General features: G+C 40.7%; 1 protein-coding gene across 3 annotated transcripts in view; it reads right to left on the minus strand.

The window, feature by feature from the left end:
• PTPRM (protein tyrosine phosphatase receptor type M) overlaps positions 1 to 22,801 on the minus strand; it is a 768,668-nt gene that overhangs the window by 415,282 nt on the left and 330,585 nt on the right. For all 3 annotated transcript variants that reach the window (XM_081252728.1, XM_081252729.1, XM_081252730.1), the window contains exons 6-7: positions 10,258 to 10,432; positions 666 to 959 (exon numbers count right to left, since the gene is read on the minus strand). In XM_081252728.1, the coding sequence (XP_081108854.1) occupies positions 666 to 959; positions 10,258 to 10,432 (469 nt within the window). The remainder of the gene's footprint in view (positions 1 to 665; positions 960 to 10,257; positions 10,433 to 22,801) is intronic.

Here is a 22,801-nt window from a genome sequence, read left to right on the forward strand (position 1 = left end):
AGCAGCCAGACAGAAACAGCACTCGAACCTCTAACGGGCTCTTTCTTTAGGGTCTGATTTTTATAAGACTCTGTATTTCTCTCTCCATCAACCCACAGAGCGGGCTCTGCACAGTCAATTAGAACTTTATCATCTAAGAATTTAAAGCCGGCATGCAGTCCACAAATCACGCTGGCTTATTTTACAAATGGGCCCCATGTCACTGGCAAGCAGCCCCTCCATTCAATATCCGTCCATAAAAACACAGCTTTAAAGCTATCGCTAAGATGGAATCTAGCCTTCCAAAGGCCCTCGAGGCTACAAACACATCAACAGGGAACATAAAAGCAAAGGGACCCAGACGAGAGGCGTTGACCTATGAGCAGACATCATTAAAGCAAACAGTTTCTGTCAACTTTGGGATGATTCCCGTATGAATTAGGTGATACTCCTAGGAAGGTGTAAATTAAGAATGGGGAAAAGGGGGCGGAGGCCTCCTGAGAGATACCAAGCCTTGAGGTTTGAAGCCCACAGGCTATTGGGTTGCTGTCCACAGGTGAAGGGACCTTTTGTCCAGGGTCAAAAGGGTCCCAGCAGAGCTGAAGGAAGTGTGAGCCACCTGCACGGAGGTTGCAGGTCAAAACCCAGAAGACACTGACAAGCGGTCCCAGCATCCCCGGACTCACCCGCACACTTGGTTCTGGTTCTGAGAGCAGGCCCAGGAGAACCGGTGCCGCCCTCCCCTGGCCGGGTGAGAAGCACGCTGATCTCATACTCTGTGTCCGGGTCGAGATGCCCGATCTTGTAGCTCGTGGAGTCCACTGGCTGCCGGTCGCTCCAGCTCCCGCTGGCGGTGCAGTATTCCACCTCCCGGGCCACGATGGGCCCATCGCCATTGATGGAGTTGGCGTTGAGTTGGATCCACAGGTAGGTGGCCCCCACGGAGGCCAGCTGAGGGGGGGCGATGGGGACAGGGGGCTCTGAAAGGCAAACCGGAGGCCATGCTTCAGACACTTCACTTGAGAAGAGCTAAATGCACATCAATTACTAAAACAGGGAAGACATTAACATTTCAGCAATGAACTGATAAGAATGGTTTTGCTCAGGTTAATATGAAAAAGCATACTGAGGGAGGTTTGCATAGTGTTCACATCTGTGAAATAAACCATCTTTAAAACCGAAGCCTGCTCAGGTAGGTACAACCCCAGTTTGTTTTAGGACGCAATTCACTTTTTCGAACAGCTACATAAGCACCAAAGGATTTTTTTGCACTAAAAGTGACTTGTGAAAACTCTCTCAAGTGGTAGTAATTAAGCTCTAGAAGTCTCTCCATTGTCAAGAGTTAAAAAAAACCCAAACAAACAAAAACCGAGTGTCTTCAAAATCACCCAAGGTATTAGTTATATCATTAAATTCAGTCTCCTTATATTTGTATTCCAAAGATATCATCACTTGAAAAACATGGATGAAATTATAGTTTATCTCATCATAAATGCATTTCCAGGATGACTCGTTTCCCCCCAAAAGCTATCCCAATGGACTCGTTCTGCTCCAGGAGCAGTGAGCACTTGGGGTGATGAAGTCCTGCCACTGTTCAGGGATCTTGCAGTAATGAGTCTTACTAAAGCAGTGAATAGAAAGAAAAGCTCTAAAGCAAAGCACAGGTCATGCCCAGCTTGATAAAACTCTAAGCAATCAATGGCAAACACTCTTTACAACCCAGGAAGGTCTCTCTCATTGTTGAAAACCTGAGACTGACTTTTTCTGGATCTTTGTCTGAGACAGGAGAGAGAGGCAATCTTGTTTTCAACAGTGTATCAGGTGCCAGCTGAATGGCTCTCCAGGCACCAAATAAAGGCATTCCATGTGCCAGTGTCACTGTGAGTGGCACCACACATGACATTAGGGAAGGAGATAACCGTATAAAATAATGTATTTCTATTTAATGAATCTCCATCGGAGAAAATGTTAAGTCCTAGTGATTTTTTTCAAGGATGTTTCGGCAGGTGGTTTGGGCCTTTTGGTGTGTTTTTGTTTTTAGCTCCTCACTTAGCTCACACAAACGCATGTAAAATAAAGCCTGCTATTCTTTTACTAGCACATGCACCTGTCTGCTCCATAGCAGACATAACCCGTTGCTCCCTGTCATGTTTCCTGCTGATGGGGACCTCACGACAGCTGGTCCCATCTGAGGTTGGCCCCTAAGATGATACCAGGTAGATCCCTAGACCAACAAGAAACCAGCAACGCAAGTTCCTTTTGTTGGGTTGGGGCATCTTTGTTCTTTAACGTATTCAAGGTGTGGTAAGTCATACTGACTTTTAAAATAGCTGCGGAAATCTCATGAGGCTGAGTCTAAAGAAGACACTTAAAAGGTGAATTTTATTTGGGGGATGATAAATTTAGTGCAAATTTACTAAAATATTGTTCCTATTATTTATAAACTACAACTTTGTGCTAGCTCTTCGTTTCTTTAGATAGTTTTGATTCAACTCATAATAATTTAACATCAATTTATATCATTAGAAGATTCCTTGAACCAAGACATGAAATGGGCCTTTCATAGTATATATTAAGACATTTACATAGGCAGGCTGAAAGAGCAGTTAATTACTTTGCAGTTGCAAATGCTAGCAAGGGTTCCTGAACTGCCATTCAAAATATAACTGGGGGCAAAGCCACAAAGGTTAGTGAGCACACAATTCATTTAGGACGTTGTCACTAGTATCCTAAAATAGATAGGACTTTGGTTTTTTTTTACATCTTTATTGGAGTATAATTGCTTTACAATGGTATGTTAGTTTCTGCTTTATAACAAAGTGAATCAGTTATACATATACATATGTTCCCATATCTCTTCCCTCTCGCGTTTCCCTCCCTCCCACCCTCCCTATCCCACCCCTCTAGGTGGTCACAAAGCACCGAGCTGGTCTCCCTGTGCTATGCGGCTGCTTCCCATTAGCTATCTATTTTACGTTTGGTAGTGTATATATGTCCATGCCACTCTCTCGCTTTGTCACAGCTTATCCTTCCCCCTCCCCATATCCTCAAGTCCATTCTCTAGTAGGTCTGTGTCTATACAGACTGCCAACAAACACATGAAAGAATGCTCAACATCATTAATCATTAGAGAAATGCAAATCAAAACTACAATGAGATATCATCTCACACCAGTCAGAATGGCCATCATCAAAAAATCTAGAAACAATAAATGCTGGAGAGGGTGTGGAGAAAAGGGAACACTCTTGCACTGTTGGTGGGAATGTGAATTGTTACAGCCACTATAGAGAATAGTATGGAGGTTCCTTAAAAAACTACAAATAGAACTACCATACGACCCTAAAATAGATAGGACTTTAGTGCTTATTTGTCCCGACGCTATTTTCTCTATTAGTTCCCCATTAAGAAGAGTACCAAATACGTTAAATCAAATGAAAGATTCAACTAGAATTTGGAAATCATTGAGACAGCCATTCAAAAGGACTTTGGGGTTGCTGAAAGAATCTGTACAAGAATAAGAATAATTTTTTTTGAATTTCATTTATTTTTTTATACACCAGGTTCTTATTAGTTATCCACCTTATACATATTAGTGTATATATGTCCATCCCAATCTCCCAGTTCATCCCACCACCACCACCCCCTGCCATTTTCCCCCCTTGGTGTCCATACATTTGTTCTCTACACCTGTGTCTCTATTTCTGCCCTGCAAACTGGTTCATCTGTACCATTTTTCTAGGTTCCACATATATGCGTTAATATACGATATTTGTTTTTCTCTTTCTGACTTACTTCACTCTGTATGACAGGCTCTAGGTCCATGCACTTCACTACAAATAACTCAGTTTCATTCCTTTTTATGTCTGAGTAATATTCCATTGTATATACGTGCCACATCTTCTTTAACCATTCATCTGTCGATGGACACTTAGGTTGCTTCCATGTCCTGGCTATTGTAAATAGTGTTGCAATGAACATTGGGGTACATGACTCCTTTGGAATTATCGTTTTCTCAGGGTATATGCCCAGTAGTGGGATTGCTGGGTCATATGGTAACTCTATTTTTGGTTTTTTAAGGAACCTCCATACTGTTCTCCATAGTGGCTGTACCAATTCACATTCCCACCAACAGTGCAAGAGGGTTCCCTTTTCTCCACACCCTCTCCAGTATTTGTTGTTTGTAGATTTTCTGATGATGGCCATTCTGACTGGTGTGAGATGATACCTCATTGTAGTTTTGATTTGCATTTCTCTAATGATTAGTGATGCTGAGCAGCTTTTCATGTGCTTCTTGACCATCTGTATGTCTTCTTTGGAGAAATGTCTATTTAGGTCTTTTGCCCATTTTTGCATTGGATTGTTTGTTTTTTTTAATATTGAGCTGCATGAGCTGTTTATATATTTTGGAGATTAACCCTTTGTCTGTTGATTTGTTTCCAAATATTTTCTCCCATTCTGAGGGTTGTCTTTTCATCTTGTTTGTAGTTTCCTTTGCTGTGCAAAAGCTTTCAAGTTTCATTAGGTCCCATTTGTTTATTCTTGTTTTTATTTCCATTACTCTAGGAAGTGCAGCAAAAAAGATCTTGCTGTGATTTACGTCAAAAAGTGTTCTTCCTATGTTTTCCTCTAAGAGTTTTAGAGTGTCTGGCCTTACATTTAGGTCTTTAATCCATTTTGAGTTTATTTTTGTGTATGGTGTTAGGGAGTGTTCTAATTTTATTCTTTTACATGTAGCTGTCCAGTTTTCCCAGCACCACTTATTGAAGAGGCTGTCTTTTCTCCATTGTATACTCTTGCCTCCTTTAGCAAAGATAAGGTGACCATAAGTGCATGGGTTTATCTCTGGGCCTTCTATCCTGTTCCATTGATCTATATTTCTGTTTTTGTGCCAGTACCATACTGTCTGGATTACTGTAACTTGTTACTTATAATAGCTTGGTTATTTAGTAACGTATCGTTTATCCTCCACGTGTTTGTGTTTTTTACGTTGTTTTCCCCATAACTGGTTTCTAATCCCATAGCACTGTGGTCAGAAAAGATGCTTGCTATGATTTCAATTTTCTTAAATTTACCAAGGCTTGATCTGCGACGCAAGATGTGATCTATCCTGGAGGAACGCACTGTCCTGAAGGAAGGTTCCGGGCGCACTTGAGGAGAAAGTGTAATCTGCTGTTTTCGAATGGAATATTTAATTAAATATCAATTAAATCTATCTGGTCTATTGTGTCATTTAAAGCTTGTGTTTCCTTATTAATTTTCTGTTTGGATGATCTGTCCATTGGTATAAGTGAGGTGTTAAAGTCCCCCACTATTATTGTGTTACTGTCAATTTCCTCTTTCATAGCTGTTAGCAGTTGCCTTATGCATTGAGGTGCTCCTATGTTGGGGGCATATATAATTGTTATATCTTCTTCTTGGATTGATTCCTTGATCATTGTATAGTGTCCTTTCTTGTCTCTTGTAACATTCTTTACTTTAAAGTCTATTTTATCTGATATGAGTATTGCTACTCCAGCTTTCTTTTGATTTCCATTTGCATGGAATATCTTTTTCCATCCCCTCACTGTCAGTCTGTATGTGTCCCTAGGTCTGAAGTGGGTCTCTTGTAGACAGCATATATGTGGGTCTTGTTTTTGTATCCATTCAGCGAGCCTGTGTCATTTGGTTGGAGCATTTAATCCATTCATGTTTAAGGTAACTATCTATATGTATGTTCCTATTACCATTTTCTTAATTGTTTTGGGTTTGTTTTTGTAGGTCCTTTTCTTCTCTTGTGTTTCCCACTTAGAGAAGTTCCTTTAGCATTTGTTGTAGAGCTGGTTTGATGATGCTGAATTCTCTTAGCTTTTGCTTGTCTGTAAAGCTTTTAATTTCTCCATCGAATCTGAATGAGATCCTTGCTGGGTAGAGTAATCTTGCTTGTAGGTTCTTCCCTTTCATCACTTTAAGTATATCATGCCACTCCCTTCTGGCTTGCAGAGTTTCTGCTGAGAAATCAGCTGTTAACCTTGTGGGAGTTCTCTTGTATGTTATTTGTTGTTTTTCCCTTGCTGCTTTCAATAATTTTTCTTTGTCTTTAATCTTTGCCAATTTGATTACTATGTGTCTCGGTGTGTTTCTCCTTGGGTTTATCCTGCCTGGGACTCTCTGAATTTCCCGGACTTGGGTGGTTATTTCCTTTCCCATGTTAGGGAAGTTTTTGACTGTAATGTCCTCAAATATTTTCTCTGGTCCTTTCTCTCTTCTCCTTCTGGGACCCCTATATTGTGAATGTTGTTGCGTTTAATGTTGTCCCAGAGGTCTCTTAGGCTGTCTTCATTGCTTTTCATTCTTTTTTCTTTATTCTGTTCCGCAGCAGTGAATTCCACCATTTTGTCTTCCAGGTCCCTTATCTGTTCTTCTGCCTCAGTTATTCTGCTATTGATTCATTCTAGTGTATTCTTCATTTCAGTTACTGTATTGTTCATCTCTGTTTGTTTGTTCTTTAATTCTTCTAGGTCTTTGTTAAACATTTCTTGCATCGTCTCGATCTTTGCCTCCATTCTTTTTCCAAGCTCCTGGAGCATCTTCACTATCATTATTCTGAATTCTTTTTCTGGAAGGTTGCCTATCTCCACTTCGTTTAGTTGTTTTTCTGGGGTTTTATCTTGTTCCTTCATCTGGTACATAGCCTTTTCATCTTGTCTATCTTTCTGTGAATGTGGTTTTTGTTCCACAGGCTGCAGGATTGTAATTCTTCTTGCTTCTGCTGTCTGCCCTCTGGTGGATGAGGCTATCTAAGAGGCTTGTGCAAGTTTCCTGACGGGAGGGACTGGTGGTGGGTAGAGCTGGCTGTTGCTCTGGTGGGCTGAGCTCAGTAAAACTTTAATCCGCTTGTCTGCTGATGGGTGGTGCTGGGTTCCCCACCGTTGGTCGTTTGGCCTGAGGTGACCCAACACTGGAGCCTACCTGGCTCTCTGGTGGGACCAATGGCGGACTCTGGGAGGTTCTCACACCAAGGAGTACTTCCCAGAACTTCTGCTGCCAGTGTCCTTGTCCTCACCATGAGACACAGCCACCCCCCGCCTCTGCAGAAGACCCTCCAACACTAGCAGGTAGGTGTGGTTCACTCTCCCCTGGGGTCAATGCTCCTTCCCCTGGGTCCCGATGCACACACTACTTTGTGTGTGCCCTCCAAGAGTGGAGTCTCTGTTTCCCCTAGTCCTGTCCTGCAATCAAATCCCACTAGCCTTCAAAGTCTGATTCTCTAGGAATTCCTCCTCCCGTTGCCAGACCCCCAGGTTTGGAAGCCTGACATGGGGCTCAGAACCTTCACTCCAGTGGGTGGACTTCTGTGGTATAAGTGTTCTCCAGCCTGTGAGTCACCCACCCAGCAGTTATGGGATTTGATTTTATTGTGATTGTACCCCTCCTACCATCTCATTGTGGCTTCTCCTTTGTCTTTGGATGTGGGGTACCTTTTTTGGTGAGCTCCAGTGTCTTCCTGTTGATGATTGTTCAGCAGTTAGTTGTGATTCAGGTGCTCTTGGAAGAGGGGGTAAGAGCACGTCCTTCTACTCTGCCATCTTGAACCAATCTCAATATTTAAATTTTGAATAAATTTTCTCAAAGGGAAAGAAGGAAGGAACTCAATTTGTACTAAGTGATAAAAAGCAATTTAAAATGTTTAATCCAAGTGAAAGGGCATGATAAAAATAATTCTAAATCAAGCCAGCAAAGAAAGAATTTATATACCTATAGATACATATCATATACATATATCTAATTGATATACATATATGAATTCCTAATATATGTCTCCTATAATTAAATATGATATTGGCATATATGTATATATACATGAATTGTGGAGATTACATGAAATATTTTTATGTCTTTGATTACCAAAAGCAGTGGTAGACATAAAACAGACAAGAATGATAGTTTAAAATGACCTGGGCTTCATTTGTGGGCCAGCACCAAATCAGGGAATGACCTTAAGGAAGTTATAAACTCTTTGGACTTATGTTTTTCCCATTTTGAAAAAATTAGCACTCTAAACACACGCATATAAAAAGTGTTCAATCACACAGGTGGCCTAAACATGCCATTATATATTTTAAAGTCATTGCGTCAACACAATGCTTTATTTAATTAGTAGACTCCAGCATGTTATCTCATTTTGAAAAATCAAATACATGCAAATATGGCTATAAAAATTATAAATGGAGGAAAAGTCAAACTCCAGATTTGATCCATATCTGCAAGTCAGTTGTCATCAGCTGTGGCAGGGTGCAGAGATGCAAAGGGTGCCCGGACATTTTATCACCATGACCCAAGATCCCTCCATGCTGTTGTAAGGCAGGAAAATGTGTGGCAGAAATGTGAATAAGGACCTACTCAGCCTCTGTGCTTATGTGTGTTGTGGTAGACTAGAAATTTCTGACTTGCTTGTAACTCCCAACAAATTAACTTTCCCACAGAGGCAATTTTTAAAGAGGTGACTAGATTTCTATCGTACTGATTACAAAGTACCACGCCTTATTGGGCACGGGCACAGTGAAGCACTGTAGCAACCAGAAATCAGAAAACAGAACAGAGTCACAAAGAACGGGACCAAGATGAAAATTAAGTAACAGTGATGACAATAAAGAACTCAGCCGTGGCAACAGCGAGGCGGCCATTCTGCTGGATTTGTTGGCAAATCTGTCCATTTTCCACAAGGAAACCCCTCGCTTCCCCAAGAGCCTTCTGCAGGGGAGGGTGTGCACATCTATGCAGAGTTTTAGTTTTCTTACAGGTAAAACCTAAACTCGGAAACTAGCCAGACGGGCTACAGTTTCACTACAAACCCAAAATCACAGGGCTCTGGTGTGGCAAATTAGACCATGTGAGCAGATATTGCAGGGTGTGCTTCCTGGCTTCCTTCCACAGAACATTAGCCACTGCTGCAGATAAACAGTGCTGGGGGGCAGGCTCCCCCCAAGCCAGGTGTGACTAACGTTGGCAGGGCTGATTTCACAGCAGTAGCGTCTGCCCGGATAACCTATAGATTTTATGGCAGAGGCTCTGGTCCCAGAGATTCTGATTCAACATGGGTGTGGTAACAGTGGTAGAGAATAGGTGGGCAGGTGTTTGTATTTCTATTTTGTTTTAGTTGGAAAGGTGGTTCAGCCATGCATTCTCAGATGAGGACCACTGATGGACTAGAATGGAGAACAAGAGCCACTCCATGCCCCATCACGGCCTGAACAGGTGCCGGCTGCCTACTAGGTCTCCTGTTCTAAGTGCCATTCACATACCTTTTGCATCTGGTCCTCCTGACGGCCCTTTAGGGTCGGTCACATTATTATGTCTATTTTAAACAGGAGGAAACAGAAGCACTGAGAGGGTAAGCCATAGGACTACGCCCACACAGCTAGCTCTGGGGTTTGAACCCTGCAGTCTGTAAAACTGTCAACATAGAGAAATTTGCTGACAAAAGGAATAGTCCATCCAAAAGAGACCAGTTTTATGTTGCCCATTTAATAAATGCAGGGGAGAACATGTAACAAGCAGGCATCATTCTCTTCCCCTAGGAGGAAGCAGCAATGGCTTGCTACAAGGTATAAAAATGCCTCACGTTATATCTAAAAGTCCAAATTCTGTCTGGGACCAAAAATTGCCTTACCAGCTTAATACTATAAACTCCTAAGTCTATGCACACACAAAAAACATCAAAGCAGCCAAAGGAAATTTATCCCCCTCCTTTTTTTTAACTCGTCTCCCACCTTCCTGAATATAATGACTCAATTTTTCAGTCATGCAAAATACAGTAATAGAACCTAACAGCAACATTATGAATGTTAACCCACTACTATCAATGTGGCTTGTATGATATGACGGCGCATTTTTATACTGACACTGCTTCATTTTATTAACCACCCTGCTATCATAAACACTGTGGCTGGGGAAGATTTGCATTTTAAGTGATTTTCTATCAGTAAAAAAATTTTATTCCTTAAAAAAAATTTATAGGGTTGTAATCTCTGTACACAGAGTTGGCAGAAGAACTTTCCCAGAGCACATTCATTGCTTTGTATGCAACTGAACCAACATAAATAAAATACAGTTTTCAAAACTATTGCTCAGGTGCAAAATTTGTACTTAAAATGTAATCCATCCGTACAGCCTGTCACCAAACTACTGTTCAGAAACAGACAAGGATAAGTCTGAGCTTTCAACAAATCATGAACTCACAACCATCCCACATGTCTCTTTTAATAGACTATTTGGAGGTATAAAAATAACATTAAATACCTTTAACTACCAATTCTGCATAGTTGGATAGGCCAACTCCTCCATCGGTTCGAATCATGCAGCGGTATTTTCCAGCATCTCGTTTGGTTGTATTCATGACATTAAACGATGCTATGAATCGCCGGGAACTAGTCACCTTTATTTCCTTCAGAGGAGCATCCCGTACATCAATGCCCTGTAAACGTGGGGATGGGGAGAGCAGAAAGAAACAATATCAGCTGTCATATGGAACCAGGAAGACATCTGAAGGCACAGAATGGATGTTACTGATGTTACCTCCTTACAGATCTTGGTTCCATGGTTTATTACCATTGGCAGTTGTTCCAGGAAAATAGGTGCCCAGAAACTGAAATTCTGCCTCGATCAACACTTTCAGTATTTGAGGGATGCAAAATTAAGTGCGCAGAAATGTCTTTGGTTTTGCCCCTTTAAAATGTTCATTATGTTACTTTGCCTCAACAGGAGGAGAGGAAAAAGCACATGGAAAAATTCTTCATTTTGCTCCCAAACTATCAACATTTAGTCTTTTTGTAATACTTAATCATTTTTTTTAATACTTGGCTAGGAAACAAAATTAATTCACACACTACCCCATGACTGGCCTCATTTTATACATGAACTGATAAACAACTTATCAAGAGCTACATTAAAAACCTAAGTAGGTATTAGCATAAGTTCTGAAGGACGAGTCTCAGCTTTAGGATTTTCTTCCTGGAGGCATCAGAACCAAGCAGAAGTAGGTGCTTAATATTACCTGACACTGAAATGCTAGGAGAGAAGTTCCTTTGCACATCCCACAGCCCAGGACCACACAAAGCAGGTTTCAACACAGGAACAGTGTTGTCTTTACACTATCCCGGAGACATTAATTAAGTCCTTAGTTACGCACACTTGGAAATCCATTCTATGCTTCCCACAGTTTAAAGCCTCAAGAAAGACTACAGATTTCAGTCCTGTATATTCTTTTTCTTACAATTATCAGGAAAGAGGCTATCTTTAACATGTTATTTGCAAGTATTAAGGAGAAAACAATGGGCAAAGACCTTAAGGCAAATGCAGGACACCAAGCATTATGTCCAGTTATTCACCCAGCAACCATGCTGGGTGCCATTCACGTGCTGTCACTGTGTTAGGACACTAGGCTCACAACAGTGGACAACAGAAAAGTGGCCCTAGTGTTCACAGTGGCGCTTCAGTTGCTGGGGAATATAGGCTTGAAATGGATACATGATCACCAATGATGGCCAGGGCAGGTGGCTGGCAGAAATCACAATGAGGCCGTCTTTAGATATGGTGCCGTTTTGAGGAAGTGACATTGGAGCTGAGATCTGAAGGGTAAGTAGGAACTGCCAGGCAAAGGGGAGGGTGGAAGAAAAGGAGTGCCCCAGTCAGAGGAGAGAGAACAAGAGGCCCGGGATGGTTAGAAAGAGCCGAAAGCTTTGGAGGACATCAAGGTGGCCAGTGGAACTGGGGAGGTGGGCGCGCACCTGTGCATTCAGGGACTCGCAGACGGTATGAAAATGTTTGTGTTTATAGGTGTGAACACGCCAGGCTACCAATAATAAAACTCACCTGTAGAACTCAGTGATTTATATTATGCAAAGCCTTTTAGAAGCTTTTGCTGTGTTATTTTCTTTGTCAGTATGTCCTAACGGACATGAGTTTGGGAGTAGACGGACCAGGGTGACAAACCTAACGTCAGAGTGATTTATGCTCCTGGGTCCCCCCTTTCCTCATCCGTAACGGGACAATACAACTGTCAGGGCAGTTGTGAGAATTTAAAGATATACATGCGCAAGGACACTTGCCTAATGATAGGGACCACAAGTCCCTGCCCGGATTCTGGACCAGCTGAGGAATGAGTTCAAGAAGAAAGGCAGGGGCTTCCCTGGTGGCGCAGTGGTTAAGAGTCCGCCTGCCGATGCAGGGGACGCAGGTTCATGCCCTGGTCCGGGAGGATCCCACATGCCGCGGAGCAGCTGGGCCCGTGAACCATGGCCGCTGGGCCTGCGCGTCTGGAGCCTGTGCTCCGCAGCGGGAGGGGCCACAGCGGTGAGAGGCCCGCGTACCGCAAAAAAAAAAGAAAGAAAGAAAGAAAGAAAGAAAGGCGGACAGGCTGTCAAACACCTCGTTTAGTACCCGTGGACCTGTCCCTGCAGAATACGCAGAACACGGCCGATGCGCGGCAACCATCGGCTTGCTAGAACTGAAGCACGGAATTAGACTCACCCACCCAGCCACGGGCCGCATTGCAAAACCACACCATCCCCGGCCCCCCACGTGGGGTGCTGCTGGCAAACTCACAGGATGGAAGAAGGGCGGCTGTGGGGAGTGAGCTCCCAAAAGAGGGGCTGGGCCGGGCGTGCTTCCGGCTTCCTGTCCAGCAGCCTCGTGGACAGAGACAAGGCATCCCGGTGCTGCGCCAGTACAGTTCCTGCCACAGCGAAGGAAACGTCGGGGGCGCGGAAGAACAGTTCCCACCATCTTTAGTACTAGCTGTCAAAACAGCCTTAATAGCTTAAAGAGTCATAGATCTGAATGTGACATTAAATATATACCTTATATATCCTATGTGAGTCTTTTTTATTACTAAATTCCCTCAATTTGGTCTGACAAAGGTCACTGAGAAGTTAAACAAAAAACACCAATCCAGCATTATTAATTAATACAACAGGAGAAAGTATTTCTCTCTGTACTTCATACATTGTCTCCCATCCTCTCCCCCAAATAAATATAATAAATAATTAAATTCTACCACTAGGAGTAACCTTAGACCTACTACTCTATAAAATTAAGTTTGTCTTTTTCAGACTGAAAAAAAATCTAATCTCGTTTTGAAAAAAAAAAAGAGCCCTGAAGAAAGGCATACTTCACATTTATAATTGTTTTGTTTATTAACAATGACAAAAACAAAAGGGCTATCTACTTATTTATTTACTTACTTGTGGCATGAATCTTGTAAGAATATACTTCTAGAGTCGTCTTGTAATATTTGTCCTAATGAAATAAGCCTGTCTCAAAAGAATGTTTATTCAAAAGAATTTTAAAGTATGCCCTTATGGATCCCTCACAAGTATTCAAGGCTGTACTGAGGGCAGTCAAGTTTAAGAAAACCTCTGTGTTGGATTCATATATATGTTGAGAGGAGCTTTACTTCATAGCTGTTGACTTCATGCCACAAATTTATCCTTTAAAATAAACAGCTTCAAACTAACAGCTTTACAGAACTCCAATGAGTCACATGAACTCTCAGGAATGGGACTTTTTTAAAGCCCATGTATTTAATCACACAGAAAGTTCGATTCAGCTTCTTCAAGAAAAACAGTATATAGAAAGGACAAAAGTGCTAGCTAGCAATCATTTTAGCTTAGAATCCATATGCTATCATAAATCTTGCTTCAATCTTCAGGTATTTTCTATTACATCATTCACATGTACGTGGATCCAAGCATTCATTCAACCCACCCTTAGTAAACATCTTTCATGAGGCAGGCACTCTACATATACAGGGAGCATGGGGTTAAGAGAACCATCCCTTACCTAATTGAATCCATAGTCTGGTTAGAAAAACAGACAGGTAAGGCACTAATTACACTACAGACCAAGGAACTGCCTGACACAGTAAACCCAGGAAAAAGAGCCTCCTCACCAGCAAGGGTCAGAAAGCATGACTTGAGGCCAGAACTGGGGATGCACAGGACTTTCTTGGGCAGTGAAGGAGGAAAAATGGAGCCAGTAAGTGAGAAGAGCTCTGTAAAAGTCAACAGCCAAGACAGCTGAACTGTGGGGTGGTAGGTTTATTCTATTCCACTAGAACACAACGTGCTCCTGAAATGGCAGGTGTTAAGGCTGGAATGGTAGAGCCCACACCCAGGAATAGGACCTGTGGAGGGTTACAGTTTATCCTGATGCCAGGAACACAAGGATTTTTGGCAAAAGGGTGACGTGAGCACATCTGTGGGTACAGTAATGGCCCAAAGCAAGGAGTGTGGGAGCCCAACTGATGTTAAGGAAACCGGCTGTATTTTCTGCAAAAATCATAGTAACACATGACAAAAGGAGGGAGGAGAGACAGGAAGGGAGGGATTCTAAAGCTATTTAGGAAATATAATCTATAAAAGTGGGTTACCATATGGTCCAGCAATCCCACTCCTGGGCATATACCTGGAGAAAACCATAATTTGAAAAGATACATGCTCCCCAATGATCATAGCAGCATTATATACAATAGCCAGGACATGGAAGCAACCTAAATGTCCATCGACAGACGAATGGATAAAGAAGATGTGGTACATATATACAATGGAATACTACTCAGCCATAAAAAAAGATAGAAATAATGCCATTTGCAGCAACATGGATGGACCTAGAGATTTTCATACTAAGTGAAGCAAGTCACACAGAGAAAGACAAATATCATATTATATCACTCATATGTGGAATCTAAAAAACAATACAAATGAACTTATTTATAAAACAGAAACAGACTTGCAGACATAGAAAACAAACTTATGGTTACTAAAGGGGAAAGGTCAGGGGAGGGGTAAATTAGGAGGTTGGGATTAACATACACACAATACTATATATAAAATAGATAATCAACAAGGACCTACTGTATAGCACAGGGAACTCTACTCAATACTCTGTAAAAACCTATATGGGAAAAGAGTCTGAAAAATAATGGATATATATGTATATATAACTGAATCACTTTGCTGTACACCTGAAACTAACACATTGTAAATCAACTATACCCTAATATAAAATAAAAATTAAATAAAAAAGAAAGAAATTTTTTAAAAGTGGGTTACACTGCAGTACCATCTTTCTCTTCTAGTAGATTATAAGTTCCTCAAGGTCATGAAACAGATGTATTCATTTTGTGGACATGGGTGCACAGGGAATAGAGCTCAATTAATATTTGCTGACTCTAGGAGTCATAGTCTCAGTGGAAAAAAGTTCCATAGGTAGGAAAGAAATGTGAGATTGTTATATTAACAGACTTATACCTGATCCTTACAACTGGACAGCGAATCTTTATTTACAAGGGAGACCAACAGGGAAAAATAAAAGGATATTTTAGAGGATCTGTGTGCCCCTCAGTCAGCAACACTGTAATCGTAGTAGGCAAAATAGCGGCCCCCAAAGATGTCTACTCCCTGGTCACCAGAACCTGGGAGTTTGCAGATGAGATTAAAATAAGGATCTATGGTATAAATGGAGGTATTTTGTAAAATAACCTTGAAACTGTAATTTGACATGTGTTTGGTCAGGTTGTGTCACGTTTAATTTTTTTTTCTGTTTTTTTTTCATTTGAAAACTATGTTAGCAATAATTAATTCAATAATTACCACATTCTGCCATTAAAGGATATATTAGCACCATCAAAAAATAATAATAAAAAAATAAGGATCTAGAGATGGGAAGATTATGCTAGATTATCCAGGTGGGCCCAATGTAATGATAAGGTAGGAGAAAGTAGGAAGGTCAGATGCAGAAGGAGATGTGACCAGAGAAGCAAGTGCTTTGACGACTGAGGAAGGCACCATGAGCCACGAAATGCAGGAAGCTTCTGGAAGCTGCAGAAACAAAGGACAGATCCTCCCTTACAGCTTCCAGAAGGAGCCAGCCCTGCCATCACCTTATTTCAGGACTTCTGTCCTCCAGAACAGTGAGATAATGAAGGCACTAAGTTTGTGGTAACTTGTTACAGCAGCAATAGGACAGTAATACAATGAATATCAGGATATTGAAAACTCCTGTGGTTTTTCAGAGATGCGCAATAGTCATGAATACTGATTTGTCAGAGTTACACAGCAAATCTTTAAGGCCAGCTTAGGTATTATGGGCTAGCAACAGTTCTATTCAAAAGCCGTCACTGTAGCCAAAATAAAATAACAAAGTTGGAGGAGTCACACTTCTCAACTTCAAAACTTACTACAAAGCTACTGTAATCAAAACACAGTGTGGTACTGGCATAAGGACAGACATAGACCAATGGAATAGGACAGAGAACCCAGAAATAGACCCTCACATGTCTGGTCAGTGGATTTTTGACATGGGTGCCAAGACCATTCAATGGGGAAATGATACTTTTTTCAACAAATGGTGCTGGTAAAACTGGACATCCATGTGCAAAACAATGAACTTGGACCCTTTCATTTTGTACAAAATTAAATCAAATGATCAAATACCTAAAATTAAGAGCTAAAAGTATAAATCTCTCAGAAGAAAACATAGGGGGAAATCTTCATGATCCTAGATTTGGAATTGATTTCTTAAATACAATGCCAAAATCACAGGCAACAAAAGAAAAATAGGTAAACTTGACTTCATCAAAACACAAACTTTTGTGCATCAAAGGACACTATCAAGAGAGTAAAAATACAACCAACAGAATGGGAGAAAATATTTACAAATAATTTATCTCATAAGGGATTAATATCCTGAATACATAAAGAAGTTCTACAACTCAGCAAAACAACAGCAACAAAAACCAAACAATCTAATTTTAAAATGGGCAAAGGACTTAAATAGACATTTTCCCCAAAGAAGATACAGAAATGACCATAAGCACATGAAAAGATGTTCAACATCATTAGCCATTAGGGAAATGCAAATCAAGACCACAATGATCACTTCATACCCAGTAGAATGGCAATTATACCAAAAAAAAAAAAAAAGAAAGAATGAGAAAAGAAAAGAAAAAGAACAAGTGTTGGCAAGGTTTAGTTGATTTTTTGTTACAGATCATTTTAATTTAAATAAAATTTGAAATAGTGGTTTTATATATATATATATGTATATATGTGTATATATATATATATATATATATATATATGAGCTCTTCATTTAAATTTCCTGTGATATCTGTAGAATTTTTCATAGCATTAGATAGTTTCAAAAACATGCTTTTTAATGTTTTCCACTGTATGGCTGTAGCCATTATTTATATAAGTAGTTCTCTATTGCTACACATTTAAATTATTTATATTTGTCACTATTATAAATGATCTTAGGACGATCCCTATTTCCTAAAATTATTAGGTCAAAAGGGAATAAAAATTTTAAGTTTTGTTTTTTGGATGGATAACCTAAAAATCTCTATAGAGAGTTATTATCTATTTATAAGAATTCTGTTTTTTGGACTTCTCTGGTGGCACAGTGGTTAAGAATCTGCCTGCCAATGCAGGGGACAAGGGCTCGAGCCCTGGTCTGGGAAGATCCCACATGCTGTGAAGCAACTAAGCCCGTGCACCACAACTACTGAGCTTGTGCTCTAGAGCCCACAAGCCACAACTACTGAGCCCGTGTGCCCCAACTGCTGAAGGCTTTGTGCCTAGAGCCCATGCTCCACAACAAGAGAAGCCACCACAATAAGAAGCCCGCACACTGCAACAAAGAGTAGCCCCCACTCGCTGCAACTAGAGAAAGCCCGCGGGCAGCAACAAAGACCCAAGGCAGCCAAAAAGATAAATAATAAATAAATAAATAAAACCTTCCTTTAAAAAAAAAATTGTGTTTTTTAATGGGAATTCAAAAGGCTCCTAAAATCAAGTTATTTTCCAACTCCTTTTAAATATTACAAACAGATCAAACAGGACAGGGAATTGACCTAAATCACTGACCTTTTCTTATTAATATTTCCAATACAATAGGGGGAAAAATCAGCTTATCTTGGGTAAAAGATAAAATATTCAGAAGAATATTTATATTTCTGTGGTATTGCATGTCTTTTATGGTACAAATTCATTTATTCTCTTACTCAATAGCACTTTTAAATTAAAATAAATCCATTTTTAATATTTTGAAGAATGATAAATTCCCTATAATACTATGAGACGCTGTCTAACTCTGACCTCTTTCCATCAGGCAAGGATGCTCCTTGAGACTCACATCTTCAGTATCCATAAGTGGATGTTCCCAAAAATGGAAAATACAAACCAAACTAAGTAAGATTAAGTGTGCTTAAGATAATTTAACTGAAGAGCGTGTAGCACTACTGAAATGTATATTTAGAATTAGGGACGCATGGCAACATTTAAATATCTATAAGATTAATTAGTCAGATTGACTCATCTCATTTAAATTTGTGGCATCACCAGGAATTTCATGCAAGTTGAAAATCCCACTTGGAAAACGTGAGCAGAGTAGCTGCCTGAAGACTGTCAACCACTGAGGCCACATGTAAGGGGAATGAGATGAGCAGAGAGACAAACCAGGAAAGTCTGTGGAAGGCGGGAGGGAGAGGCAGGGAGACAGAGAGAACAAAAGGAAGAGGAAGAAGTGAGACCCACAGAGAAAGAAGGGGCGATGCCGGTGCCAGATGGAAAGTGACAGGACAGGAGAGGAGGGGGCGCCCCAAGGAAAGGACCAAGACGATGGGGACAGGGATGGGGGGAGGATTAAAACGAGAACAGATCACATGCCCAAACACCAGAGAAAGATGCACTTCTGAGGGCCATATTCATTCTTTCCCTTTGAAATCCTGGCATTCACACTTTAATCCTGGTCTTGTTTCCTAAGGCTGAATACATTCATCAGGTCCAAGAGCACCTGTAGGTTCTGTATTAGCCCAGTTCTCAGATCACCTGCGTCAAGATGATTGGTTTAAGAAGATGTGTCATATATATACAATGGAATATTACTCAGCCATAGAAAAAGTGAAATAATGCCATCTGCAGCAACACGGATGGACCTAGAGATTATCATACTAAGTGAAGTGAGTCAGACAGAGAAAGACAAATATCATATGATATCACTTATATGTGGAATCTAAAAAAAGGATACAAATGAACTTATTCACAAAACGGAAACAGACCCACAGACATAGAAAACAAATTTATGTTACCAAAGGGGAAAGGTGGTGGGGGAGAGATAAGTTAGGAATTTGGGAGTAATATATGCACACTATTATATAAAAAAGAGATAACCATCAAGGACCTATTGTATAGCACAAGGAACTATACTCAATATTTTGTAATAACCTATAAAGGAAAAGAATCTGAAAGAGAATGGATATATATATATATATATATATATATATATATATATATATCCATTTTTTTAAACATCTTTATCGGAGTATAATTGCTTTACAATGGTGTGTTAGTTTCTGCTTTATAACAAAGTGAATCAGCTATACATATACATATATCCCCATATCTCCTCCATCTTGCATAATACTGAAAGGGATTTAGGCACTGAATGGGTAACTGAACAGACTGATTTTTTTTTTTTTTTTTTTTTTTTTTGCAGTACACGGGCCTCTCACTGTTGTGGCCTCTCCCGCTGCGGAGCACAGGCTCCAGACACCCAGGCCCAGCGGCCATGGCTCATGGGCCCAGCCGCTCCACGGCATGTGGGATCCTCCCAGACGGGGGCACGAACCCGCATCCCCTGCATCAGCAGGAGGACTCTCAACCACTGCGCCACCAGGGAAGCCCTCAGACTGATTTTTAAGATGCCTTTTGGTCCCCAGATACTCTTCCTTAGGTCAGAATTCAACAGGGAAGGCAGGGAACCATGGCTGGCCCATTTTCTCTGATGCTGGACGATGTGAAAGGGCCGAGTCCCCCTCCCTGTCTGCCTCTCCCCATGACAGGGAGGACCAGACACGACAATGTGCTCAGAACCTGGGGTACCCCTGAGCAGCGAGGAAACTATGGGGAGACTGTTATTCCCGCAAAACAAAATGTCCACTGGGTAGAGACAGCACCTTTGTCAGGCAGTTTTCTCTCAATTTCACAGAGTTAGAAAGAGGCCCCTGACAAGGACTGGAGAGCTGGTTCTTAATAGTATTACAGCAGGACAATGAGGCATCACCAAGGATGGGACTGCGATTGTTCTTAAGAATATGAGTTCCCCGTGAGAGAGGCTGCGAGTCCTCAGGACAAAACCCCCGGTTCCAGGCAGAGCACAGCACCAGGTGTCCAGGTGTTAAAGAAACAGCTGACCCATCTTTTGTCAACTTAATGAGACAACCATAACGGCCATATCTGCAAGGAAATGATCTTAAGGGGTTAAATGCAGCTTTTTAGAAAAGCAAGAGCATCTTCAAACACGCATGCATTTCAATTTGAGCAAGCCTGAAAAAAAGTCCTGATAGTTATTTAAATTAGACTTCCAACCTTCTTTCTGCAGTGGACTAACTCTAGGACTTCTAAATGAGCAGTAATTTGCCAGCAAAAAAGATACATATTAAGTCTTTCAGAAAGAGTTTTGCAATAATCAGAGCAATGATTGAAAGAAATTGAGGTCTGGGCAGTTAGCAGTGCTGGGAGCAAATTAATCCCATTTTGGAGCCACTCTGAGTGCAGGGGCCAAGAGAAGATACAGGAGAGCCATTTGCCCCTCCTTAGCTATACGGGTGAGGATTAAACTGCACTTTCATTTCTTTAATAGAGAAAATAGTCCGTCTTACCCCACTTTCAAATATGCCCATTTGTAAGATACCGGTTGAAATTCTTACCACTGGGATCACTAATAGTATCAGCAGAGCCAGGAATACTTTTGTTTAAAACATTTCCTGTAATCTAAATCCAATAATAATTGAATACCTCAACAAATCTACTTTCTGGAGCCCATGTATTTTTAAATTTTAATAACTAAGATGGTACTGACCTTTGATTTCTATTCCATAACCAAGCTAACACAAATATTTATCAACTTGGAATACTGAACCAGAAGTTCTTACTTATGTTATCATATACTGTGAATATCTATTGACACGTATTCTTCAACTGGCTAATGGGTATACAGATAGCCAGAGTAACATATTATTCGAACATATGATAGTCTTATAGGCATATTCAAGTAAAGAATTTGATTACAAAAATTTAGAACCTCATTCTGATATTTAGACACAGTTCAATATATGTTTACAATACATGAATAATATTTAACAGCCTGTGTTTAAATTTTATTTAAAAGTTCATCCAAATAATATAGGATATATATATAATGAATGCAGTAATTAGAAATACCAAAAAAAAAAAAAAGAAATACCAATGAAATTAGAAGTTCTTTAGTCTTAAAATCTGTTGACGGGACTAATCTAGCCACATCAAACTAAGGAGCCTCATGTTGACTGACATTTCCTGTTGGGTTAAAGGTTTGGGTTTGCAAGGCCAGGACTTGACCCTGTTTACTTCAAAACTGTGATAACAGCACTTGACCATGAGGAAGATGGCAGAACCTACCGAGTTGTCCATAATCTAAGAGGCAAGGCTAGTTAAACATAAACAAGGCTAAGAACGTCACTTTTCCCCAATCAATATGCCTTAAAACATACAACTCTTTTCTGAAAACATAGTTGAAAGAAGATAAGGGCGCAAGATAAAGGTTAAAAGCCCCGTAGTTCTGAATTTGAATTGTTAATACGATCTCAGGACAGGCTTTATTCTTAAATGTGTGTACGTGCACATACGTATATATCCCAGCTCCATAGGATGGGAAGATCCAGAAACAATAACGAGTAGGAATAAGCACCTCTGTGTTCAGATTGTAATTTCTAATTACCAGTTCCCCCTGAAAAAGAACCAGGGCTCCTTGGAGAAACGGCCAATTCTAGGTCATTAAGATGGAAAATACAAGCCTGGAACATACGGTTACACCACAAAGCAAGAAAGCCATCGAGATGGTCCAGGTCAGGTAAGCCCCACTGTTTAGGGGTGGAAGATCTGAGCAGCAATAAAGATAATAAGTGTGATGGATCGAAACTCATCAAATGTGTTTAAATCCACAGGTTGATGATGACAATGATGACATCAATGACAATAATACTAAATAACCCCTTTGGTCACTTGTGAACTACCAGTGAACTACCTCACTATTTTTGACAATTTGCTTAAAAGGACAAAAATATCAAATATCAATACCACCTTCCCTTTACGATTTATATACCAGGATACACAAATGGTTGATAATGGGAGAGCTTTTATCTTTTTAGAATTATTCTAGTGACTAAACAAAGAAGGACTGAGAATGGGACCGTTCTGCAACCCTGAACGAATTAATGACCCTAGGAATGATCATCAGTGTCTGATAACATCACAAAAGGAGACATAATTTGCAAGAAACACAGCAGTCAGAAGAACACGTTAAATGACGCTACCATAGGGCAATAAGCAAAACTCAAAATACGGGAGGACTGTGCAGGACAAACCCACTTTCCACAACAATAACAACCATCACAAATGAAAGGAAATGAATAGGGAGCCTAAAGATAAAAAGGACTGGGCTTCCCTGGTGGCACGGTGGTTGAGAGTCTGCCTGCCAATGCAGGGGACACGGGTTCGTGCCCCGGTCTGGGAAGATCCCACGTGCCACGGAGCAGCTGGGCCCGTGAGCCATGGCCACTGAGCCTGCGTGTCCGGAGCCTGTGCTCCGCAACGGGAGAGGCCACAACAGTGAGAGGCCCATGTACCGCAAAAAAAAAAAAAAAAGATAAAAAGGACTTAAAACACTCACCACCCGATTGCAAAGTGTGAACTTTACTACAATCACAAATGAAACAACTGCTAAAAGAAATAAAGTTACTAGA

This window comes from Mesoplodon bidens (genome assembly GCF_964165515.1).
Source record: "Mesoplodon bidens genome assembly, chromosome: 13".
In the NCBI taxonomy this organism is placed as follows: Eukaryota; Metazoa; Chordata; class Mammalia; order Artiodactyla; family Ziphiidae; genus Mesoplodon; species Mesoplodon bidens.